The 20,465-nt window shown below is 40.4% G+C and overlaps 1 protein-coding gene across 5 annotated transcripts in view; it reads right to left on the minus strand.

Moving 5' to 3' along the window:
• The window catches only part of SOBP (sine oculis binding protein homolog), a 157,853-nt gene that overhangs the window by 108,230 nt on the left and 29,158 nt on the right, over positions 1-20,465 (minus strand). For all 5 annotated transcript variants that reach the window (XM_068551350.1, XM_068551348.1, XM_068551352.1 and 2 more), the window contains exon 4: positions 7,294-7,445. In XM_068551350.1, coding sequence (XP_068407451.1) covers positions 7,294-7,445 — 152 coding nt within the window. The remainder of the gene's footprint in view (positions 1-7,293; positions 7,446-20,465) is intronic.

The raw sequence follows: 20,465 nt of genomic DNA on the forward strand, positions 1-20,465 counted from the left end.
TATAATGTTTCCAAGGCACATTTGGAAGTAAAAAATATATATCTACTAACTGTATTTTCTTCTACTAGAAGATGAGTTAAGCAGAAAATACATTAATATCTGAATTTATAATAGGAGAGGTTAACCCTTAACCATAGCAAACTAATGAGGAATATTTTACCACAGAAGGATTAATCAGGGCTCTTTTAACACTATGCAATTTGACATTTTGAGGACTTAATCAAGAAAGAATTTTATTCACCTATTTACTTTTCATCATCAGGATGCCTTACAAAGACAACACATGTCAAGCTCGCCATTCTTAAGCTTAATCTCACTGCCTTAAGAAAATGTTAATTTAATTAATATTCCATAGCTTTTACAAATAGTTCTCACAGAAGTAACGCTACTACACTTACGTCATCTCCGGGCCAAATTCAGCTCAAACATTCAGAAAATATCAACATAGATGTGGTGCGCTCCGAAGGCTGGACCTGACTAACCCTCTGTTAGCAATGAGACAACAACACAAATTCTGAGAGGTTGTGATTACTGGACACTGGCTTCTATCTCCAGCCATTGATTATCTCTATCTTTGTTAAAGACTACAGGAGTTTCATTTAACTAGAGTGCTCAGTAAATTGCAGCAGAGTTCAAGCATCTTTTATGGATTCATTAAACCATTGATCTGCCTTCTAGAGCTTGTAGTAGTGCCCCGCTCTGGCCCACAGCCTGTGTTTACAGAGAATGCAACAGACTGGCTTTGTAACCTCCAAAGGCAGTCTGTCAGGAGACATTAGATTCCGCTGTGTGCATGGCCACCCTATGAGTGGATTGTAACTTAGGGAATTTCCCATTCTCAGTCTGAGCAGCTGGGGCAGAAATTAAGTGGCCTTCTGTAGCAAGACTTTCTTTATTCCTTCCTAATCTGTGATAATAAGAACAAAGAGCAAAGAGTCCAAAGAACACTGAATTGCACGTGGCTTGCCTAGTTCACACTTTTGCTTATGTGTACAAAAGCTATCCAGAGGTACTGAGATGGGGGAGAAATAAAAATAAACACGGGTGTGTCTATAGTTTGCATCTCCTGCATATGGCCCTCTTGGGTGTACTAGGTTTTATGACCAGACATTGAAAAAGTATATGAGAGAAATTCTGGACTCAAACTACTATCTTAAAATATCTCATAGCAAGCCACCTGGCCTGTCTTATGCATGCACTTTTTTAGACAGTTAACATTTTTAACAAAGCATTTGAATTAACAGAGCATAACTACAATCCCACGAAAATGCACCATCATCTCTCTTGGTTTATCTAGACAGTGCACTAAGCACTCTTAGAAACTTCTCTCCCCTCTAGTCATTACTAGTAAGGTCTCATGACACCTTCCTTTTAAAATCAGGCACAAAGAGTAACTCTGTGCTGCACGTAGCTTATGACTGGAGAAGCACACGAAAATGACCCATTAGATAATTCTTTAAAAGCTCATTCTTCAGATAAACCTGAACACTGTTAGCAGCAAGGTGAGAAAGTCGGCAAGACAATGACTGGATCAATAAGGAGAATGCAGGTCCCAAATAACTAGATCCCTTCCTGATCATCTGTTTCCCTGAACTGCCCACTACCCAAACAGACACCAGACTATGAACTCGAAGCAAGCACATTCATCACTCTGCAGCCGCAGTCACCAGAGCACAATGCGGCTGATGCAATCTGACACTGTGCTTAATGTTAAAAGGGAGCGTGCCTTTGAGATGGATTGGATAATTACCGGCAGTTCAGATGAGAAAAACTTGCTTTAAGTGTGTAGCAGGAGCTATCACCGGGATGGCCAGAGACTGACAGAAATTAACATTCAAGCATCTATGTCAATAGCCCCGTGTATTGCTCTCCAGGTGACCAGATTCAGATCTATGAAAAGTACTCCCTCTTCCTTCTGCTCGTTGGAAAGAAATAGTATTGGGGCTTGAAGCTATTTGGAGTTTTAATCATCTCTTCACATTTAATCTAAAATATCTAGTGTTACTCAGAAGTTGACATCTATTCTGGGTAACAGATTAAACTTATTTCTCTGTTTCCCCCACAACCTCCCCAAATGTAGCCCATTCAAAACTAGACGTGGTTGCTATTCCTTTCTTTCAGTACAGACTCGCTTGCCCCATTCTGTTTGTGTTCTGGGAATTCCTTAGACCAGTGTTTCCCAAGTGGTGGTCAAGTGTTCTGGTAAACACAAGATCACATGCCTCTCCCCCAGGCTTCTGATCGATGGCTTCCTAGGGCATTGGGTCCCATCTGGCCTGCAGAAGCTCTGTCCTGGGACGCTTTCTGCCTTTCTTCAAGAGCCCAGGCATCACTTTAACCTGACCTGTATCTTATTTCTCTGGCCAGAATTCTCCTGTTCTACCCCTCAACCTGAATGTGTTTCAAAGGACCAACACCGCCCCTCCCCTCTGCTGGTGCTTTTCTCATAGGTTCTCATTTGCAGCAGCTCATCAATATTCCATCCCATATTTCAAAATATGACAGAACAAGAAAACAGGTGGGTTTGTTGTTCTTTCCCCAAAGCTTCCAGAGGACACCCCCGTTTGCTGCAACCAATAGGGAACTAACTCAGCCACTGGCCTGCAGATTAAAGGCAGAGGCCATGCTATGTGCAGGCAGTGGGCAGGCTTGCAGCACAGACACTGCAGAAGCAAAGCAATCATCCCGCAGGGCAGGGTGCAGGTAGACAGACCCAACAGGCTCACTGGCACCCCATAAAATCACGGTGAATCCACAGGAAGAAATCCAGTGCTCCCTAAGCATTCCTGTCAATCAAGAATATTTGCAAACAACTGGCAAAAGCAAGTCTGTGGCTTGAGCTTCAGGCAGTCAGGGGACATTAATTACAAGTAATTTAATGTCCTTCCCTAAACCTTCATGAATGATAGCCATTTTGCAAATTAAACCTTGCAGGTGTTTAAAGGAAAAAAAGTAGACAGGTTAATCACAAGATTAACAAGGCAATTGTTACACATTTCTTTTGCACTAGTAGGTTCTGTAATTAAGTCTGAAACTGAGAATCTTCCCCAGGATATATTCAAGTTTAATAAAAAGACCAGTAGTCTAAATAAAATGTAACTCCAAATAATATGATGATACATGCTGTGTATCCAGGGATATAGTTTGAAAGTAAAGGAAATGCTTATTATACAATAGTCCCCTCGTTGAACATTTGTTACTGTCATGATTGTTAGATCTTAATGATATCATCTGCAAATGTTGTTTCTATCTATATAACCTTTTTATTTTTAATTCATCCTTATCTATTATCTACATAGGTTTCTTCCCCCTATAGTCTGTGGAGGAACAGCAACACTGTGATATTGAAGAAGTATTTCCATCTATTCTTGTCTCAAGTTATGGAAAAACTAGAACAAGGAAGCAAACTTTGGTACTCTTAGGAATTTGTGTCTATTACTAAAGTATTGATGCCACTAATCCACAAAGAACACTATAAATTTGGTATCTGAACAAGGAAAGAAAACAATCATTCTTTACATTGCCTGCGTTGGACATCTGTCTTGAATTTTGATTTCTTGCTTGATTTGTGGGCATCAGTTTAGACAACAGGATATTTCCTATGCAGAAGGAAAAAGATCAAACACAGGATATTTGGAAATGACTACTATTTGTGATCTTGTTTGTTACTCTTGTTTTAAGTGGGATAATGGTTACAAGGCATCACTCCCTTAGGAAAGAATATTTTTAAGTGTCTGTTATTGTGCAGAGTAAAACTGGTATTAGTTGGACTAAACACTTCAGCATCTCTTGCAAAACCACTAAGGAGTCTACAACTTTCCAACTCCTAGGCAAATCACTAGGTTAGAAATGTTCTCAAGTTCTTGTCTACTTGTGGCCTCAAGAAGGGGCTGGGAAAAGAATGAGCTATTAGTTCCCTGAAAAGTCTCCAGTGCATCAAGTAATGAGATTGACATCCCATTGTTCGGCTGATGCCCATAGACTATAAAAGTATTTTTCTTACCCATTGTTGCAAACACTTTTGAGTCAGCAATTGAGCCTGATAGGGATAAGGATTCTACGAAATATGATTATGAATTAATACTGTACCCTTCTTAGAGCCAACATCCTGAATTGTGTACGCTAGCAATTAGGTTCCTTAAATGAATACAGCTGTGACTCACAGTTCTAGCAGAAGCATTCTGAAGAAAGCGTACATACTTACAGTAATCCAAACTACTCTTCGAATTAAATTTCAAATTGGTTTAAAAATATAACCTATGTGCCATAAAGGGTTAACCTGGCTTCAGTCCATCCCACCTTACTTCACAGCACCAGGGTTTAGGAGAGAGGGATGTGACATTCTTAACCTACTCCATCAAACAAACACAGAGACCTCTGGAAAAAGGTTTGAGAAGCAAATGAAATTTAAAGAGCCAATTTTCAGTGGGCCTTCATTTTGAGAGCCGGGCTATTTTTGTCCTTGTTTTTAGCAGAAAAGCAGTTCCTGCCTCTATCCCCAAGCATGTGTGACGAGGATAGCAGGGGAAGCACAGGCACAGCTGTCCAAATTACATTCACAAATGCAGGTGTTGCTCAGACACAAAACAGAGGTCAGCTGAATACTGCTCCTAATTAGCTACCTTTTCTACTAGGATTTTTCTTTGTAAAGTTATACGTGCAATTTGGGTTCAACTTAGAGACCATTTTTAGATCCCAGCATGCTATCCACCAAGAAGCGGGCTGTCATTATAAAGCATAATTTACAGCATAGTTAATTTTACATGTTTTTTTAGATTCTACATTATACCTAAGGCAAAATTCTGTTCTGCATACACATTATTCACTGTTTTCCATCCAGTTCTCATTATTTAAAAGTGTAGAATTTAGCCAGAAAATCTTTTAGGTAGGGATGGGAAGAATTCTGCCCTCTTTCTAAGATTAAGAAAGTCCACAGTTTTAATAATGAGGACTAAAGACTTTGTCAAATGATACAAGAACAGAAGTAGCTATTTGCTATTGTCTTCAGCGGGGAACACCCTGGGGCTTATTACAGCAGTTCTTAGAAATGGCAGGATGGAGACTGGTATCTAATACAATCCATTAGGAAACCCAAGCCCTAAATGAAATGACCACAAAATCCTATCAGTTAACAGAAATGCAGCAGCTGTACATGTTTATTGTAACACAATAGGATATTGTTGCAGAGATAACACTCTTAAAATTAAAAAAAAGAAAAAGAATCCAGCAAGCGATGTGACCAGTTTATTTCTCTATTTGAAAAACGAGAATGTCTAGTGTGGCAGAGCTTTGGAATACATAAATAAGCATGAAGATTGCAGAGAAGACAGGTATTGTATGTACACTAATGGGCTGCTGGGATCAGCTCTCAAAGTCACTGGCTAAACTTCAAGCCACTGCGACTCCCAGGTTCTGCAGGATGTTCAAAGAACTACCCCAATAACTCCTTGCAGGTAGTGAAAAGTAATGGTCTTTCTCCCCTTGCTGATTTTACCTACTATAAGTATTCCAAATACTAATTCCTATCTTGGCTCCCAGTTATCTATTTTTCAAAACTGTATGCTGTGGAAGTTTAAATTCAGTTTGACCTTAAACTTTATAATTACAAATAGGTACACATTGTATATATGATATATATTATACATATATATATTATTATGAACCGGTTTTTCAAATTCAATCAGGTGCCTTTCATCAAAGCCTTAAAAAGTTGGATCACTATGCAAAGTGTAACATGTATCACCGGGATTGTGACAAATTCATCTTGCTTGATTTTATTCACTACAGGCAGTCCATCAAGATTCAGACGCATAACCCTTCAGAATCATAGAGAGACAAAAACCCCTGTTCTATAGCCATCTTCTGGGATGGAATGCAAAGTATTTTGTTGTGGTAAGTAAGGCTTTGAAGATGAAAGCACTGGGTCCACTCTTGTGATTGTTACCCCAGTGCTCAGCATTAAAAACGGGAGCCCCAGGGTCTCAGAGATCATTTTAATCCCCCTATATTAAAACAAAACGTGTCTCCCATGCGTTGCTCTAACCACCCTCCTCTGAAGCTTCACCGGCCCCTCCCAAGGGAAAGTGAACTGCTGACTGTCCCAAAAGAATTCCAGACAATTTCCTTACTTGCCTCCCTGTTCCAGTGAAGATTATGAGCCTAATTCTTAGAGACTGCTACTAAAATTCCACCCCGCTGAATTCTGCAGCCTAATTCTTTCGGCATTATGTTTTTTGGCAGAATAATGTGACCCAAATTTGCAGGAGATAATTTGCTGCAACAGTGCTTCTTGCAATGCAGTGAGCACAAAATTAGCATTTCAGGATTACAAATAACAGACTTAAAAAAGTAGTAATTGTTTGCTTCAAAGAAGGACAGATTCTGATCTTGTATTATGGAAATGGAAATGCTTAGCAAAATGTGGATGATTTTATGAATTAAGGAAGATTTACAGATCAATGGAAAATAATCAAGAACTAGCAATTTATTTCAGTAATTGGCGGCAAAATGCAATAGCGGTTCTTAAAAGATTAAGAAATTAGCTGTGTGTGTATGTGTGTGCTGATTGTAAAAACATCATGCATTCCATTTCCCATCAATGGTGGCTAATGCTATTCTAAAAGGACATTTTTATATCTGAGATGTCTTAAAACAAAACAAAACAAACAAACAAAGAAACCATAACTATGGCTGTTCCTGTGTTCATCCACCATGCTTCTCACAAACGCTTGACTGTGTGAGCAAGGTTGGTTCATGTATTCATTATTTCATCTTTTCTCAATATCAATCAACTTTAATGTAAGGTGTCAAGAGAGACTTGACGTTTTTCTTGATTAGAATTTGTGGATCAGATTTTGGAAAGAGCCAGAGCAATATTCGCAATGGGAACAAGTATAAAGCTGAGCGGACTAAAGCTTTCTGGCCATGCTTCTGTGGCTAGTTTCTCAGCCTTGATAAGAAATCTCTACCACTTATCTTTCATGGACCCTGGTCTAGCACTCAACTGCTGGAGAGACACTGTAACTTAGGGTACCAGCTGCGACCACCGTGTCCTCATCAGATTCATTCACCCTCTCAGAATTCAAACACCAAGACAAGAGAAACTGAAGAGCAGGTTACACATCAGAAGAGGGTTCCTTATTCCAGAGGGTTAAGCGTGACAGAGAAAGAGAACAGACAAAACAGAAAGCATAAAAGTACGGGGTGCGCAGTGATTTCGGCTAGAAGCTAAGAGGCGCATGCGCACGGGGTGGTGAGGCCTGCATGGGCCGCCTCTCTCTATGGTGCTCTTACCTTATTTCTCTTGAAGTAGGCTCGTCGGCAGGCCGCAAAGCACTTCTCGCTGCAGAAGCTTTTCACCTCACTTCCCATACTCAGGGAATAGCGCTTGATTCCCACTTTCTGGCACCAGGCACACATTATTTGTACATTTGACACATCATCTTCTATAATAAAAGTATAAGAAAAATGTTCATATCAGAAGCAAACATCCCTTCAAACTTAGACACACCCTGAACCTCACAGAGCTACTTGAGGTCTGATCTTAATTTCAGTACCTCACCACTTTCTGACCTAGTAGATAGCCAGCTCTTGGTGGGAAGACTCAGTGCTTTTTTCTTTTTCTTCTCTTTCTTTTTTTTTTTTTTGGTTGTCTCCTAAGTTTCCAAAGGACATCATTTATTTAAAAACCAGAGCATGACTGCAGAGCCATGTGGATTCCTAGCACTTGGTATCCTGGTACAAATGCTTATTCTGCCTGGTTAAACCAGGCTCAGTACTAATAAAGCTTGTAAAGTGACCCATTTCTTCAAAGGTACTGCTGACAGCCTACAAGATCCACACTGGGTGGGTCGCCCAGCGCTAACCTACAAATGTGATGCCCTCATGTGAACTTGGACAGTCAGGAGCCAGGCTCAATCTTGACCTGTTCCCTATCACTGTTACATGAAAGGGGGTGTTGTTTACTCTTGCAACATAATGGTTCGCGAGTGATACCGTTACTCAAAGAAAGGAAAGATGTGAGTGGCCATCTTCTCACGATGAAAAGGCAACATCCTGGCTCACACAACAGTCAGCTGTGATACAGCCTTCCCGCACTGCTGTCCTCGGGGAGGCGCAGGCCTGATTTAAATTCCCCTCCATGTGATATGGTTTGTGGTCCCTGGATGGAGGAATGGTAATGGGGGTGTCAGCCATGAGGCCTGAGGTCACACATCTGCCCAGATCATTCTCAGCCAGACTGGTGGTCCTTGCAGCTCCTGTAGCACCTGCTACCCATGTCATGGGAATGCTCAGAATAATGTTAGGTGGTATGCAGATATTTTCAATATTTAAACTACTGTATTTCTTTTCCTTTGTAAGAGAAGAAAACAAGTTTTACTAGCACAACAAGCCCAGGATATCACAAATACTACTGCTTAAAACAAAGAAAGGCTTTTAAAGTGAGTCAGTTAATAAAATGTATTGAGGAAATCATAGTGCAGGTGGTAAGACGCTGTAACAAAAATGTGATGGTGATATTCAAATGACTGAAGTCTGGGAAACAGTGGTCTCTTTACAGGGAGTGACTGTAGGAGAGACTACAAGTAGAAGTCTAAGAAATATTTTCTTGCTGCCTCCTAGGGGCTTTCACTATATCTTACGTTTTCTCAGTCTTCCCCATTGACTGTGTGTGTGTGTGTGTGTGTGTGTGTGTGTGTGTGTGTGTGTATGACTGATTGCCACTATTAGGCACATCTCTTCCTCCTTTATGAATTTTTTTTGTACTAACCCAGACTTATGCTCCAGATATGACTGGTAATCATAAAATCCCCAACAAGCTCTGGTATACTGTTGTCTGATTTCTGAATAAAATCCCCCAAAGACTAATTGCTAAGCAAGGCCTGGTCCATGAGTTGTTGACATATTCATGGTTCATAGAGTCTGTCATGCAATCATTCCATTTCCAGGGAAAAGATTTGGTTTGAGGCAGTGCGGTCATCAGCCTGCAAAATTAGAAGCAAACTAATTTGTAGTGCAGTGATATGGCATTTTTTCCCCCTGAGTGTCATCACTCAGAACTATGTAAAGCATTTTATTTACCTTAATGGAGTAAATGTTGTCATTTTAATGATCATTTTTATTTCACAAATTACATGTTGTAATTTATTGTTAATTATCAAATGAGACAGTGTAAAAGGCAACCTTTGATGTTAATCAAACATTTTTGATAAAATAACTTTCTTTAAATGGAGTCATAACATGAATTCAAATGTCATACAATGACTGCATTTAATAATTTATTCTATTCAAAAAAAAGATTTATTTATATTTTGTATGATTTCTAATAATGGCATCTGTCTACATACAGACATTTTACATGGTATGAAAAATTAACAAGACTCTATAATTTACCTTAGAGTATGGAGGAGTTTTAAAAATTAAATTAGAAAGACTATATTTAGAAAATAATCATCTATCATCACTAAACTAACTGGCACTAATAGTTTCTATTTTCCCAATCGATTAGCTGCTTTAAAATCTTAAATTCCTGTAAAAGAATATGATACAGCAGAACTCTCACAAATGATCCGTTGGCAATAAGCTTGATTCTGGTGAAGTCTGTAAGGAAAAAAAGATTTTATGGGGGAAATTATTTGGCCACAGAGTTCAACGAGGAGAACCCACTTCCCAAGGATTCACTTTAGAACATGCATTAGGTTTCCCCTTTCAGTTTCTTCCTTTCAATAGTCTGCTTTGGGGAAAAAAAAAATGGAAGTGTTTTAGTCCTAGCTCTTTGACTATCATAGACTAAAACTGAGATGACAGAGAGTAGAGAGCAAAGCTATAAGAAGACTGGGCAGCGGGCCTGAGCTCTGGCCTGGCCTGAAGGAATGATGCCTGGGGCAAAAAGGCCACTCACGGGTCCTTCTCACGCTTTACTCCATCATCACCGCACAGACCTACTTGTCTTTTTTTTAGGGGAGGCAAGGGTAGTTTCTTACAACAGAGGCAACAAATAAACAAACAGTAGAATTTTAAAGCAGGTTATTTTTATAAATCATTTGTACTACAAAGTAACAAAACGGGAAGATGAGACAAAAGAAATTGCGTACTTCTGTGTCTGGCAGTTGGAAAACTCTTAGGATGGTGGTTAGGATCTGCCTTGTTAAATGATTCAGTATCCCCATCCTTTTTTCATAAAATCCTGTTTCATAAAGGCAAACCCCTTAGAAAACTTCCATCAGACACCTCCTTTTCTGTCACCAAACTGCTATCAATAGCTAGTGCTCCAAAGGAGAGTCGGATAGAGGGATTATTCCAAAAGTTCAAGAAAACATTTTCAGATATCTCAGATATTCTAGTCTTATAAAAGTCATTTTTATTAATATATTTAAGAAATTCAGAGAGAACTGTGATTATTAAAATTAATTTTGTCAGCTAAAACTTAGCTCAAAATTCTGCCACCAGACATGAGATGGTGCCCCATCTTAAACAATGTGACGGCACCCCTAGAAAAGTGAGCTCTTCTTAAGTGCTTAAAGCCAAGGGGATAGGTTCATTTCAACAAACACATCTTTTTTTTTTTTTTTTTATCTGAAACCCAGGAATTGTGTGCATGCTTTATATTAGCAAAATAAAGGGGCCCAGCCCTTTAGCTTTTCGAACCTTATCTGCTTTCAAAACTTTTTAATTTAAAATACATTTCTTCAAACTAGGGAAAAACCTGATTCCTTATATTTAGGCAAAAGGTCCCGGCCATTAGAGATGAGATTCCCTCAAAGAAAATTCACGTAACAGATTTGTCCTTACAGCCATTATCATCCTGTGTATTTTTCATAATGAACAATGCAGCAACAAATGCAAAACGCTTACAGCATTAAATCACATTTCCAAATTGAATAGTTTATATAACATGATAAATTTTTCACATGATAATATCATATAAATATGCATCAGTCAAAATATGCACGTTTCAGTTAATCATGAAAAGTTTGTACCAATTAAGCAAAATATTTAGGGCATTTTCTTTCCAATCTAATGTTCAAAGAGCTATAGAACATTATTCTACGTTACACCCCAGAAGGAGAAGTTTAGATTAATTACTCTGAGATAAAATCAAGATTGTATTTATTTATCATAGTGCAGAGAAGTATGAAGTCAAGCATTTCTGGAATGCCTTGCTGAAGCTGTTTGAGAGATTGCTTTATCTGGTGACTCAAAACTAAGGATGGCCATTCTAGGGACATTTTAATTGGCTATGAACATGCATACTAGCTTACCTGACCAGAGCCCAAAAAATCAGGAGGGCCTTAACGGACCCCAAGTGATTAAACTGTAGATTTACCACCCCTCTGTAACTTTCATGGGAATCCAAGACTGAGGAAAAAAGTCTGAAAGTATCTGCTGGTGATGTTTCTCTCTTCCAACAGTTCCTAGAATGCACATGTCCAGATAATCATTTCAAGACTTGGATTATATGAGACAAGCTGCAAGACAATCTGAAGTGATTCCTGTGTGTTCTCCACGCCATGAGATGAAAGCACAGGTAACACCCTATCAGTCTATTTGTTGAAGAAGCTATATTTAAGAACAGAATAAAGACATGGCTTGAAAGGCAGGCAAAAAACTAGAATTAAAGTTTGCTTTCTTTGCAGCCCTTCTTGGAATAATTGAATTCCAAAAACTTTAAGGCAGTCTGATTTAAAAGTCTCTATAGAGACTCTAATTTAAGAGTCTTATAGAAGCTTCTGTACAATTCCCTGTGTTCCAGAAATAAACATAAGGGAGACCCAGAGAAAATCTGGACCACTGAGTCAAAAGGAAAATAATGATAGTTAGCCATTATTTACTATTTAATAGGTGCCAGGCACAGTACTAAATTCTTTAAATCCATCACTTAATCTTAATCACAGCCACTACCCCGCAGGCAGGCACTAACATTATCCCCATTGTGCAGATGGGGAAAGTGAGGTTTAGAGATTAAGTGATTTGCTCCAAATCACACAGCCAGTACATAACAAAGTCAACATGAAGACCAGGGCATCTGACTCTAGAGCCCAAGCTCTTGACCACTACACCTTAGAGACCACAGCCTTTCTAAATGTGTGAGATTATTTATACACCATCCACACAGACGTCCCTCCACAAAAAGGACTAAAAGGTGTCACAGACTCTGCTACTTACACAGCACACTGCTCCATGACACATTAATAGACAAAGAAAATGGAATCCAAAAGGTCAAAAAGTCTTTGAGGAGACAGCTGAAGTGTTAATTGATATTTGTTGACTGATTTTTTAAAAAACAAGTTAAAGGTCCACAGTGCAAGCCTTTACTTCTTTATGACTATGAGACTTGGATTTGCTGCAAACATTCTGTCTGAACTTTCACTAGCAAGTGCCACTTGAACATTAAATGATGAGACAGAACCAATATACCTGGATCTCAGGAAGCAGTCATTCTACTCACAGGCAAGCAATACTCTTCCCAGCTTTTTCTTTTGTAAGGGAGGGCAGTCACAGCAGGACATGGATAAGACTGACTTTCCATGTGGGTAAAGTGGGGAACCACTTACATGTGTAACTTCAAAGATGCCAATAAGAATATCCTCGCTTCAAAAAGTATCCTCAACTGCTCACAAAAATTTAATTCTACCATTAGAGAGTAATTTCCTGGGCTAAATATTTCTTATATCCTATTAAAACACAAATTCCCTGAAAGCAAGAAGGCTCGATATGTATTTTTCTATAATGATTTATGCTTTAAAATGAGTGATTCTTTCTGAAGAACAAGTTTTCACAGAGAGTGAGGAGAAGGGCTAAGGACAGGGCTCCAATGAGAAAAGAGGAGGGCAGAGATGGGAGAGGCTAGGACAAAAGAAGCCTCTGGTCACTACTTTGCTAATGTCTAGCCCTGGGCATACAGGTAGGGCAAGCTGAGGGCTGCCAAGTGAAGGCAGAGTGGACAGGAAAACTACTGTCTGATCATACTGTAGCACAATTTCAGATATTTTCAGAATGACTTTTAGATGTGAATTTAAAGCACAGTAGAAGTTGAAGGAGGTGGGAGGAATGGCATATCGCTAGGGATCTCTAGAAAAGAAAAGCAACAGGCAGATCCACTTATTACAGCTCAAGGGGGTGACTTTTTGTTAAGCAAATGAGGTAACAAATATATACTCCTTTGTGAACCTAAGTCACTATTATTTGAAAGACACTGTGATGGAGTATGGAGAGATGGAGACAGAGGAAACTGGTGAAAGTATTAATACTGCCCCTTCTAGTTGTGTGATGTGGGCAAGTCACTTAAGGGATAGTAATGCCCACCCTAACTCTAGCTGTGGTGAGGATCAATCGAGAGAAAGTAGGCACATTCTTCATGTAAATGAGCCTTCCTTAGAATTACTGGCAATTAGAGCCATAAGAAAAGGGTAGGTGTCACAGCAAAGGAAAACATAAACAAGACGAAAAGACAACCCTCAGAACGGGAGAAAATATTTGCAAATGAAGCAACTGACAGAGGATTAATCTCCAAAATTTACAGGCAGCTCATGCAGCTCAATATCAAAAAAACAAACAACCCAATCCAAAAATGGGCAGAAGACCTAAATAGACATTTCTCCAAAGAAGATATACAGATTGCCAACAAACACATGAAAGAATGCTCAACATCACTAATCATTAGAGAAATGCAAATCAAAACTACCATGAGGTATCACCTCACACCAGTCAGAATGGCCATCATCAAAAACTCTACAAACAATAAATGCTGGATAGGGTGTGGAGAAAAGGGAACCCTCTTGCACTGTTGGTGCGAATGTAAATTGATACAGCCACTATGGAGAACAGTATGGAGGTTCCTTAAAAAACTAAAAATAGGACTACCATACAACCCAGCAATCCCACTACTGGGCATATACCCTGAGAAAACCATAATTCAAAAAGAGTCATGTACCACAATGTTCATTGCATTGCAGCTCTATTTACAATAGCCAGGACATGGAACCAACCTAAGTGTCCATCAACAGATGAATGGATAAAGAAGATGTGGCACATATATACAATGGAATATTACTCAGCCATAAAAAGAAATGAAATTGAGTTGTTTGTAGTGAGGTGGATGGACATAGAGTCTGTCATACAGAGTGAAGTAAGTCAGAAAGAGAAAAACAAATACCATATGCTAACACATATATATGGAATCTAAAAAAAAAAAAAAAAAAAAAAAAGTGGTTCTGAAGAACCTAGGGGCAGGACAGGAATAAAGACACAGATGTAGAGAATGGACTTGAGGACACAGGGAGGGGGAAGGGTAAGCTGGGACGAAGTGAGAGAGTGGCATGGACATATATACACTACCAAATGTAAAATAGATAGCTAGTGGGAAGCAGTCGCATGGCACAGGGAGATCAGCTCCGTGCTTTGTGACCACCTAGAGGGCTGGGATAGGGAGGGTGGGAGGGAGATGCAAGAGGGAGGAGATACGAGGATATATGTATATGTATAGCTGATTCACTTTGTTACACAGCAGAAACTAACACACCACTGTAAAGCAATTATACTCCAATAAAGATGTTAAAAAAAAAGGGTAGGTGTCAGCTGTGTGCAATCTGGAGAGGCCCAATGAGCGGGCACCAGTCTCTTCAATCACATCCCCCACCAATGGATGACATCTGTAGACTCACTAACTCTGAACACAAAGAAAAGCCCAGTAATTGGTTAAATTTCAATAACTCAGGCTATTTAAGAAGAAAGCCATTAGATTTAATAAAAGCTTCACTTACATTTATTCTTTTTAAAAATTACTTAACTTGAATTAATAGTTGACAGGGTGTTGCCAAATATATCACTGTACTGCCAGATATTCTGTAATTAATAGATGGGAATTCTTTGTAATTATCACATCAACTATCCACACATGGGTGGATCTTTCTACACACCTGAGAAGTTTGCTCTTTTAAGAAATATCATAGTAACAACTGAAAATGTCTGCCACCTTGGTAACTGAACTATCAAAAATTGCCAAAGAATAGAGTCTGAATTAATACAGTTTTATTGTACTTATTTCTCATTAAAAGGAGAGATGCAGTTAAATGATAGCAGTTCCATACAATTATGATTCTTTATAGTACCTAAAATTATCCCTATTTTTCTTTTGGAAATAGAATTATTTGAAGTGGTTTCAAGATTTTAAATAGTCAACACCCCTCTAAATAAATAGAGTAGTACTTAACCCCAAAATAAAATCTAAATTGCTATATATAAACTAAAATCTGGTTCCAGTATGTAAAAGGAATGAGCACATATTACACAAAATGACAGGAAAATGATGGAATTTAAAATTAATTTTCAATTTTCTAATGGAAGTTTTCTAGCTGATTTTAAATTATTTATATATATGATACATATACATGGGGTGTATATATATGTGTGTGTGTGTGTGTGTGTATATACATATATATATATACAGGTCACATACACACACGTATTTGTAAAAGATGTGACTTCAAAATGAATTAAACATTTACATCCAGGTGCAGGTCCCTGTGTTATGTCACTGGTCAAGAATGATGAGTTGACTAGGACATGGCCCTGCTCCCAAGAGAACAGGCAGAAAAGTGTGTGACCCATCATTTGACAGGGAGAATGTGATAAGAGAGGAGTTCAGAAGCCTCTTCGAGCCTAGAGAGCACAGCTTGTGAGCTGGGTCTTGAAGGATTTGGAGGGGGGAGAAAGTTCAAGAGAAGGAGGGAAAGGACAGAGGACCAGCAAGAGCCAGGGAGTGGCAGACACACTCAAGGATGGGGAGGAGCCCTGCAGTAGCTCAGCTACCACAATTGCATGAAGAGAAAAGTAGGAATTAGACTGGGGCTGGTGGGGCCTGCATGAGGAGTCCCTTGAATATCATCTTGCTCTGGGGTGGGAGGGGTTCCTCTTCATTCCACAGGTAATGAGGAGCTCCCAAACATTTCTCACAGGACATGACAGGAGCAGAGATGGGCTGAGAAATGTTACCCCAGCAGGGTGGATCAGAATTCAGAAGACTGGACTCTTGTTCCACATCTTAGAAATAAGCAACATGAGAGCAGCCTCAATGACTCATTCACTTTTGTGTGTTCAGTGACTAGTACATAGCAATGCTTAAGCTATGTTGAATGAATGAATAAAAGGATGGATGGATGGATGGATGGATGGATGGATGGATGGATGGATGGATGGATGCAGAGGAAAAGAGATGAAGTTCTCTACCCATAGAATAACATTTCTAACAGTAGAAATGAAAAGGAAAGGACAGATTTAAGAGTGAGACTAAAACAATCACCAAAATATAAGAATGTAACTCACCCAAATTCAGAGAATTCATCTACCTGTGTCTCTAGTCAAAGCATACCAGGGAAAAGTCCAAAGAGTTCTTTGTGAAAATTGACTCTGTAGTCAAATTCAAAGTGATTTTGCTTTACTTCCAGTGTCCCTTCCTCACTTATTTTCTCAACATTCGAACAAAGAAGGTAATAAAAGGAGAGATCCCATAAAGTCACAAAATAGTAATTCTCTCTTAAATACCTTACTGAACTTGGATTCTTTAACAGACACTACTAAGCACATGTGTCTGCAGCTCCTTGACATTAACTTAAATACTTTCACTGATTAGCCAGAGTAGGGACTTCTGATAAGTCTCCTCGACAATCTCACCTCCACGTCTCAGTACTCATTATAGAGAGTTTGTCTTCCCTATGTACCCACCCTAAGAAGCTGGAATAAGAAAGGAAGAGGATAGAACTTAAGAGTAAGGAAAACCCAGAATCCTCTATGCAACATTTCCCAAAATACACCCCCCACAGAACACTAATACCATGGGATACTTAAAGGGGTGTTATTTTTTTAAAGACTTCCATGGTCAAATATTTATGGAAAACACTGGGCTAAACAACAAGTTCTTTACTGTAAGACTTTTGGGCTCCACCAGTGTGTAATTAGAAATCTTCAAGAGGGAGATAAGAATGGCTGTATTTCACAAATTTGACCAGGGACAGGTATTTTCACAGAGAATCCACAAGACTGGATTTCTAAGGACGTCTCCCTAGGATGTTCTGCTCTACTACCCTGCATTAGTGCTGAAGCATGAGCACTTCCATGTGGGCCATTAATTATCAGGAAGGTTTCTCCTCTGTTGCCCAGAATTGGATCCTCCATTGCCAGGAGTTTTGTCTGCACTGGGCAGAAGGAGAAGTCCAGCAGCCATGTGGCCAGTGCTGGGTTTGCTGACCAACACCCACCAGCCCTCAATAAACACCACCAGACTGAACAAAGACACCCATGGTCCACTAAGTCCTGTGGTGTCTGCTATAGGCATCATATACAGAGAAGGCAACCCTTTTCCTGTAAAGTCCTACAGAGAAAATGGCAGAAATCAATAATAAGGCAATGGGAGAGTGACACTGCTCTTAATAGACTGGATAATTCATGTTCACTGGATGGTTGCAATGGAAAAGAAGCTTGAGTAAACTCTTGTCCCCCATCCCTGAGTCCTGGATTTGACCCTCTGTCCAATCTCAGGTGCCCTGGGACAATGATGGGTTTGCTCTCCACCGGACCTTTCTCTCCCACGTGGCTAAAGTCCACACACTGAGTCCCAGCATCTAGCCAACAAATGCACATGATTAGGGACAAGGGAGCAAGGTCAAAAAGTGTACACGAGCACATGCATCACTGCTGGAAAAGCAATTCCAAGCCCCTGCCCTGCATAGAGGGGCATCACCTCCAAAGAAACACAAATAGCAGCATATTAGGACTAAAGGGTCAAGCTGCTTTATATAGGACTTCAGCGCAGGAAAAGTATACCCATTACCCACTACTTATCTGAAGGGCTCATTTCCCCTTCTGAAATCTGGCTGTCCCATTAATTACACTTAATGGGCCCCACAGTGGTTGACAAATCTCCCCAGAGGGGAAACCTTAATTGTAGACAAAGGATTCATTTATTTACTCTACTTTGTGCCAGGCACTATACTAGGGGCTGCAAATACGCTGGCAAACAAGACAGACATGATCCCAATCCTCAAGGAAGTTTCCATGGCTGCCCCTAGCATAAAATGCCAACATGCAGTAGAAAAGGACCGTGGGAAAACCAGGCCTGCTCCCAGGGCTCTGTCACCACTGGGGGTGTCACAGGAGCCAGGTGTTCTTGGTGACCACAAAGCAGGTATAAGCAGCCCCACTGTGACTGACCAGCACACCAAGTCCCACCTCTCAGCATTCCAGGCAGTTCCACTAAGCAGCATACCTGCTGGGGCTACCATCCTAGGGGAGGGGAACTGACAGGCTAGAGACCAGGGGGTCAAAGGGACACGTGGGGAGGGTAAAGCCTTCGCATCAAGCACCACTGTCTCCTCCTCAGCCCCTCCTCTTCAGTCTCCTTCAGCAGACTGAAGAGTGGGAAGAACTTCACTCAACTAAGTTTGTTAAAAGAACCAAGATGAACCTGCTGGAACACTGTCAAAAAGATAATTTACTCCCCTCTTCACCTTCCCATCTTAAAATATTCATTTAGATTTCTTGAATGAGAATGATTAATGATTGAGGGGCTCTCTGAAGGGGCCCCATGCCAATCCCTACTTGGGAATGTGATGGGACATTACATGCTAGAACAGCCCCACTATGGGAAAGGGGGAGGGTCACACCCACTGAAACCTTTCAGAGTCCTCTCTTCTCTCTGCATAGTCCCCTTGGGCCACAGTATTTATGCACTCCTGTGACTCCAGCTACCATCTATAAGATGAAGATTTCCAAATCAACACAGTTACTTCTCAGTTTATTTCCAACTGCCTCCCAGCATCTTAACCTGTCACGTCCAAAGCTACATACACACCTTTCCCCTAACCTGTCCCTTCACTGTGTTTCCCATCTCAGTTCCTGGCCCACGCATCCATGCAGTTACCTGCTAGCAGAAATCTGGTATCTTTCCTGCCCCTTTCACCTCCCACATTCTGATTAATCACCAGGTCCTCCTAAATATTTTTATAGTATTGCATTCATTCATTCAATTACTCTTTACCCAGTCTAATTGCGTACCAGGCGTTACTCTAGGCTATACAAAACCCGTCCTCATGGAGTTTACTGCTGTCCGTTCCAGTGAAGCCACCAACACCTCTCACCCGTACTACAGGCGGCCTCCCATTTCACTCCCATCTAGCTCATTCCCTCCACTCTGGAGGTGAGGAATTCTTGTGAAACACAAGTCTGATCACTGCTCTCACCTGCCCAAAACCCTCCAGTGGCATCCACTGCCCTCCAGAAGTTGGAACTCCTCAGCATGGCCTCTCCATGGCTCCCAGGACGAGGCCAGTCTCACAGCTTGTCTACTCTCGGGCCTGTGGCTTCTTTTGCTTTCCTTGAGGCTCTCTCCTCTGAGTCTTTCCATGTGCTGCTTCCTCCCTCGCCCACAACCTCAAAATCCTTGACCAATTCAGTCCTATTGCTCCTCCATATCTTAAATGTCCTCCTATGGAAGCCTTTCCTGACCCTGAACCTGGTCAGATCCCAAAGCACCCTGGACTTGATCATCAACACACTTGATTGAAATTTCTTTTTAATGTCTGTCTCCTCCACCAGACTGTGAGCTAGTTAAGACAGGGACCATATCTGTCTTATTCACTAGAATGAAATGTCTGACTTTGGGCCTCAGCATAAGGAGAAGAAAAAGCAGAATCCTTACTAGATGTACCTTGGGTGGTTGGATGTCCAGGGCGGGGGCAGGGGGTGGAGGAGGAAGCCAAGGGCACCATCTTTGCTAATCACTCAGAACAAAGTTACCTTAGAGGGAAACACCAGTGAAAAGCCCCAGAACAGAATGCAATCGTTATTTCCACTCTCCTTGGCCAAGTCCATGAACTAAGTCTTCTCAATTTAACAAGAACTTTGAGAAGTCAGCATTGGTAATGTCCCTAGAATAATACGAGTTACCAACTTCACCATCACTCCTCTCTCTTAACCAAACTTTATTTATACCTTCAAATAATTAATTGCAAACAGTTCAGTCAAGTCTAAGTTAATTCCAGAAACACATCCACCCTCTACAAGCAAAGGGAAGCAGAGCTGACATTTCCTCTTATTTCCTATTAGCATCTTAGCTCTTTGGTGATCTGGGGCAGGGTGTTCTAAAATCCTAGCTAGGTCATACCCCCAAGAAGAGTTTATAGAATGCCAAGAAAAGTTCCAGGCTGCCTCATGGACCACAGAGGTGTGTGATTTAGAATCCATGTTTAGATGGTGTCCCTACTTCTGCCATGAAAGCAACTCAGTGACCTTGAGAAGGTCATTTACTCTCTCCAGCCTCATTTTCCTCATCTGTAAAAGAGGAGATTTAGCTAGATGATCTCCTAGGTCCCTTCTAACTAAAAATCTAGGACTCTAAATCTCTCAAAATAAGAAGATCCATTTAAAGGAGTGCAGCCAAGGGGTAATCTTTTTCCTTTTTTTTCTTGAAC

This window comes from Eschrichtius robustus, chromosome 9, assembly GCF_028021215.1.
Source record: "Eschrichtius robustus isolate mEscRob2 chromosome 9, mEscRob2.pri, whole genome shotgun sequence".
In the NCBI taxonomy this organism is placed as follows: domain Eukaryota; kingdom Metazoa; phylum Chordata; class Mammalia; order Artiodactyla; family Eschrichtiidae; genus Eschrichtius; species Eschrichtius robustus.